Source organism: Limulus polyphemus, unplaced genomic scaffold (genome assembly GCF_000517525.1).
Source record: "Limulus polyphemus unplaced genomic scaffold, Limulus_polyphemus-2.1.2 Scaffold1486, whole genome shotgun sequence".
NCBI classification, from domain to species: domain Eukaryota; kingdom Metazoa; phylum Arthropoda; class Merostomata; order Xiphosura; family Limulidae; genus Limulus; species Limulus polyphemus.
In genome coordinates this window covers 7,080-13,881 of record NW_013667096.1, presented here as the reverse complement: position 1 = coordinate 13,881, position 6,802 = coordinate 7,080, and the positions used below count along the sequence as shown (strand labels likewise).

At 30.5% G+C, this 6,802-nt stretch overlaps 1 protein-coding gene across 7 annotated transcripts in view; it reads left to right on the top strand.

Annotated features, from left to right (window-relative positions):
* LOC106463799 (pyruvate dehydrogenase phosphatase regulatory subunit, mitochondrial-like) overlaps positions 1-4,744 on the top strand; it is a 130,438-nt gene extending 125,694 nt beyond the window's left edge. For all 7 annotated transcript variants that reach the window (XM_022391401.1, XM_013923865.2, XM_022391398.1 and 4 more), the window contains 3 exons: positions 1,450-1,629; positions 2,318-2,515; positions 4,231-4,744. In XM_022391401.1, the coding sequence (XP_022247109.1) occupies positions 1,450-1,629; positions 2,318-2,515; positions 4,231-4,422 (570 nt within the window). In that variant the 3' untranslated portion in view covers positions 4,423-4,744. The remainder of the gene's footprint in view (positions 1-1,449; positions 1,630-2,317; positions 2,516-4,230) is intronic.
* The last annotated feature ends 2,058 nt before the right edge of the window (positions 4,745-6,802 follow it).

Here is a 6,802-nt window from a genome sequence, read left to right as displayed (position 1 = left end):
TAATCTAGTCTTAAATAACTTAAAAAGATCCTTATTTTTAGATTTTAGCTATTTTATGATAATAAATAAAGAATAAATATGAAAAACAAGAAATAATGTACTTACCCAATCTTCTTTTTTTCTTTCTCTCGGGTTTTTGAAGAGAGTTAACCCTAATTTTTTATACCATAGATAGTAATGCACTTAATAATATTTATTTATTTAATTAAATAATGCACCAAAGAATACAGACTAATAACATGCAAAAAATAGACAAATTCACTTACCTCTCAAAATTTTTCTGGCTTTCTAACTATGTGACAAGAGTTGTTACAAATTCATCCAAGCTAGGAACGAATCTTGTATTGTGAGTGAAATTGATGATGCTCTGTTCAGAACACTACGTTATTTGATAGATGAAAACTTTGACTTTCTATTGGTTATAGGTAATATGTAATGAAATGTAAGAGAGAACTATCAACGAATTGTGAAAGAGAGGATGTGAAAGGTGGGTATGGCAGGAGGGGTCTGATTTTCTATTCGATAGCTCTGTAACCAAACAAAATTGAAGGCTATAAAAATTATGGTTTGATTGAGCAATAATGATTTTATAGAGAGTATTTTACATTTAATTTCCTACTTTTTCGAGGGGTGGTGGATAAAATAGGGATGATGACATGCTAAGAGAAAATGTGTCACGTGGATCACATTAGTGGAAATTGAGGATTTTTTTAAATATTGCCTTGTAGAATTAACAACCTAAAACTTGTGTACTATTCAAATATGGATTATTAGCTGAGATTTTATGCTATTCTAATTGGTATAACATAAACAAAATATAGTTTAATAAAATGTTGAATGTAAGACACTAAAACCTTGTGGCTTGTGCATACAGGGTACCTGGGGCGATAGGGTTAAGGTAATATTAAACAGATATATTTTATACAAATATGTCCCATGTATATGTGTTGGTGCTTTTTTTCCCCATAATTAAGTACAGAAATTTTGTCCTGTAATATATTTGACTGTCATTGGTAAAATGTGTCATCTTTGATAGTGATTCTTATTTTAGTTTGTCATCTATGCTTATTATATTTTGGGTGGTTTTTGCAACTAAAGAAATATATCTTTTTACATATGTCTTCCCCCTTTGTTGTATGTACAGATTTTATTAATTACATGTCTTTCTGTGTTAGTATGGCTCTGAATGATTTTAAACTCATAGTAAAGATAAATGAAATCTCACTGTGCTTTCCATACTTATTGTTGTTCATGATTGTTGAGTTAGCATAGAGTCTGAAATATGTTTGCTCACATTGGATGATAAATTCAGTACATTGGTGAGATGAAGACATTTCATTCAATCTGTGTCAGCTCTCATCAACCCAACAAGCTTGATTATGTCTTATGTTCTTCAAAAGATCAACTTCATAGTTCTGAACCTAACAATAGATATCTTGTCTTTTTCAGTATGCCCTCCATGTTTATGATCTTCTGGTGGATGTTGGAGCCAAGTACGAAATCAAACATGTTGGTTACTATGCCATGAGAACCTTACGAATAGAAAAGTTTTATGCGTTCTGGGGAAAAGACATGGACACCACTACGACCCCTCTAGAATGTGGTCGAGGTTTTAGGGTAAAATTTGATGTAAGTTTCATTATTCATTCTCATGTTTTGTTATACTTACATGTATTGTGTAAAAATCTTAATGGTAATTTGAAAGTAGTTGTCTTTTCTGTATAAAGTCATCAATAACTTTGGACATCACAGCAATAAATCTTTGGTTTCTAGTTTTTTGTATAATGAAGAATCTTGCATATGCTTAACTATGTACACTTCTAGTTAATTATATCTAATACTGTGTGATTTACTTTCTTATTCTGTGAAATACATAAACTTATCAGTTATATATTTTTGTATTGTAGAATATTTTATAATCAGTTTTTAATATTGTGTTTAGATATTTATCATGAACTTCTATTTGACTTTCTTGTTACATTTATATGTTTTTTCATGACTTATGCCAAATTCAGTAAAATATTACAGTCATACCTTAAGACAAAATTTTACTTTTAGGAATTCATTTATACACGATGTTCATTTTTTTGTTTGCAATTCATTTGATCAAAAAAAGTTTTGAAAACATTCTGATATTGCTAAGCCTACCGCTTGCATGTATAGTACACACACACATCTTTGTTCATCTCTTTTTTTGTCAGCAGTTTATTTGATCAAACCTAATTGTTACCTTCTGAAGATTTAATATGCATTGAATTTCATTTTTAACCTTTGACTTTCTATTTTTAGTAATGCATTTTTTTTTATCTATACACAGAAAGGAGATTTTATTGGAAAAGATGCACTACTGAAACAGAAAAAGGATGGTGTCAAGCGACGTTACATTCAGCTAGTTTTAGAAGACCATGATCTTCATAATGATGTTTGGCCATGGGGTGGAGAACCCATTTATTTGGGCAACAAATGCATTGGCTTAACAACAACAACTGGCTATGGCTTTACTATGGGCAAACAGGTAAGTTGCATTTTAGTGTATTAAAATTCTTATTGACTTATTTAAATATGATTAGCTTTACTATGGACAAAACAGATAAGTTGCATTTTAGTGTATTAAAATTCTTATTGATTGATTGAAAAATTTCCAAACATCATTAATGAACATTCACTTTTTGTTGTTGTTGTTTGGTTTTTTTTTGTTTTGTTTTTTTGGCTCATGACATGAAAACCAATCCATAAAATTAGGCTGACTTTTTAAACTTATTTCTTACTGAAGCATTACACTTATTTACTTGGGGCATTTTATACTAAAACTTTAAAATGTAGCATGAAGGCATACCATGCATTTTCTACCTTTTTATTTTGATGCAGAAGTTTTCATTTATTCTGAATCTATTCAAATTCAATTTTCACATAACACATGGTATGAAAGTTGCTAGATTGACTTCGTTGTAGCTGATTTTCCTTTGTCATTCTGTGGAGATAATATCTGTTCTGCCCATGAGAGGAATGGCTGTAATGCAGCACATTGTGCAAGAATGTAGATGACAGCTAATGTCCTGTAACAGTAGGCCAGATAATATCTTGAGGTTATGACCGCCCCTATATTAAATGAGAATGACCAGTTACATGGGTAGCATAATTGTTATGGGTAAATCAGATATTTTCTGTTAAATAAGAAGCATTATATTTAAACATTATGGAATAGACTGTGGTAAACATTATATTTTTTTATGATATTGAGTGTATTAATATCTGTTGCTTATGGAAAGATATCTTGAGGGAAGAAAGCTAGTTAATCAATTCAAAAATACAGTAGAAGGTTACCTTGAAGAATATTGAAAGCTAGTATGCACACTGTATTTTTTTTGAATAGATATTGTTTTCATTTTGTATCACACATGTCCAGTCTGTTTATTTTTTGTTTTAATTTAACCGGTTTAGTTAAATTCAGCACTACCTCATAATTTATCCTACCAATCCTCTCATTATAAAACAGACCTACCTTACTACTCTTTGAGGAAATCAGTTTAACATAAGAATACCATGAAACTGCATGATTAATCTTTCAACTTCACATCACAGACCCAAAGAAATGAGGCTATCTTTCAGACCCATTTCTTATGGAGATATTACATGTGTTCTCTCCAATCATTTCACCTTGAAACACGAAACTTCATGATGAATCGTTTAATTTCAGATTGTGACCAAATGAACAAGGCTTATCTATGAGTCCCATTTCTTATTGAGGCATTACACTTCATTTGTTAACTTGAGCCATTTCAACTTGAAACATGACTAAGCTTCATGTAACATGGAGACAAAAAAATATGGCTGATTTTTTAGATTCATTCACGTTCAGGCACTACTCTTTACTTGTTCTTCAGTCTTAGAACATGAAACCAATACTAATCTTCCAGATTCATGTTATTTTTAAACATAAAAAAATGGCTTGTCTTCCTCATTTCATTTCTTTTTGGAGCATGACTTGTCTTACAGATTGAAGAAACATCAAACTCAAATAGTCTAAGATTTTTGTACAGTTTTGTTCACCCATCAAACATAGTAACTTCTTCACTTAATTAATGAAAATAAATAACTTACCATTACTTATCTGATGAGGTCAGTGACTTGTTAAGATGCATGTTACAAGTTTTTTTGAATATCAATAAATTGTTTTATTTTCTAATTAGTTGTATAAATGTGTACAGGTATATATATGTATATTTATAGGTGTGTCTGGGTTTTATCCAGAATCTTGACAGCAGTGGAAATCCTCAAATTGTCACCAATGACTATATTTTGAAAAATACTTTCCATATTGTGATAGGTGGAAAATTCTTTCCTGCAAAAGCCAACATTCACTCTCCTACTCTGTCCTTTATTGAATATGGATATGATTCTGCTTATATGGCAACAAGGTAATACCTTATCCAGAGTCCAAGTAAAACGTAAAATACTGTTTTAGTAAAGCTTAAAAGCCAAGCTTTGGCATATGACTCACTTATGATATATTTATTGATAATGATAAGTGTTTGGGCAACCTTTTTTAGAGTGATCTTCATATGCATGTATTTTTGCTGCTGTTGTTTAACTTTCTTATTTTTATGTATCATGTACTCATCATTTTCAACTGCTAACTAGTAATAATTCTGGTTCTGTTGCAATCTGATATGAGACCTAATAGAATATTGATAGCATTTTTGTAAATGGTATTTAAGTATTGTAAATAAAGTCAGTTACTTGATGCTGTCATGACTGACTAAATTACTCATTCACCATCATTTTCACTTTGAAATAAAGCTGTAACTTTGTGAGAAGTATCATGGTTCAATCACAAATATGAAAGCTAAATCTTAATATTTTTGTTTTTATAAATAGCTGTTTGATATTATATTCAAAAATTATAACAGAGATTTTTAGACAGTGGTACCTGAAGCAAATATCTGTGGTACAAAGAAAAAAATTAATGTAAAAGATTATAAAATTTGTAATAAACCCTATTTCAGCTGCTTCTTCGTATTCTACTCTCCTCCCTTCTAGATTTGCCTTCTGCCTGTACAGACTCACCAGTGTTTACTTTACTCATTTGTCCCCCCAAAGTAACATGAACTAATTAGCTGAGTCTATGCAATGACAGTTTATTCAAGTTCTGTTACAGTTTTATCAGTCACTGTATTCAATATTTTTATCAGTCAAGACTTCAAATTTATGTATATAATTGTTTTTGAATCAGTTAAAGTATACTTGGGTGGAACTACAAAAATTTAAAACAAAAGGTGAAACACAAGCCTGTAAAGTTGGAGAACCACTACTTTAGTTTATGTAAAGCTTCATCAAGGGATATAATCTTGTGTAGTTCAGAGGATCACCACAAAACAGTATATAAGGAAACTTTATTTCATTGACACTTTGAGAATTTGTACTTTCTAATACTGAACATGATTTTAGCATTGTTTAAATCATTAGTAGAAGGTTGGGCATGGATTAATTCCTGTTTCATTTAATATTCCTTACTCTAATGCAAAAAAGAATTGTTTTAATGCTGTTCAGTGCTAATTAAAGCTATATATTCCCAAAAGTAATTGCATCAAATTTTATGATGTATGATTCAGATTAGCCTTAAACAGGTAGCAAAATTTTAATGTAGTTTAATAATGCTTGGAGATGGCTTGAATGGGTAATGAAGAAAAACTTTAATACAAGTTTAACATAACAGCAAATATACAACGTTTCAACAAGGTTTTGTCATCACCCTGGGATGCCCAGATATCTCTTCAAAGTCGTGCACAATATCCGGTCATGTGACCAATCCCATTTCTAAAAGTGAAGACAAACATAAAATAATATCTGCCATGGATCAAGCTTGTGTGGTATACCACACAACCAGTCCCCCCCCCCCCAAAAAAAACAACAAATAAATAAAGATATCTACATCTGCTCTAATGTAGGCCTACTACACCCAAAATGGATAATTTGTATTGAAGCCTTTTAACAGCTATTTAAAGTACCAGATGTGTGTCTTTCTATATCCTGGTGTGTTGTTTGAATGCTCTGTGTTTGGATATCACTGTTCTCCACTTTAAAGAAAGATATTTCACATTTTTTTTAATTTGTCTGTAGTACAAATAGCCTTATAACACTTAATAATTATAATTAATTCATATAGCTAATGCCTTTTTTTATCCAAGATAATTTGCAGGATTATTCATTCATTATAATAAAAGTATCATAAATACATTGTTATCATTGTCAGGTATAAAACTTGTATTAATTTTTTATATTTTTGAACAGCCAAATTTAGAATTGTGAAATAAAAATTCCTCATTTCCTTTTGTGGATCTCAAGAATCTCTGTAACTATTTTCCTCCCTTTGCTTATCATAAAACTGTATTTGCTTGTTGGAATTTTGATAGGCTACTGTTTCTAAAAAAAACAGTACATAGACTAACAACATTTATAAGTTATACTTTTGTTGCTAAGCAACATGACATAAAAACCATTATTGGAATGCAGAGTTATCAAAACACACTGGCTTTTCTATATTAGCAGTTATTAATCTGATTTTTACCAATAATTATTCTATGAATTCATTTCATGAATGATCTTAAATTTTCATTGGCTCATAAAGGAACTTACCGATATTTGCCTGCACTTTTCTGCCTCTTTGTTGATTAAGCTTGATTTTGCGAAATTTATTTATTTCATTTAGCTATGAAATGTGAGGTTAGGGTATACTATGGGGTGAAGGTGGTAGTACTTGCTCCATCATTTTTGATAGGCTATACCCTAGTAGGTATGATAA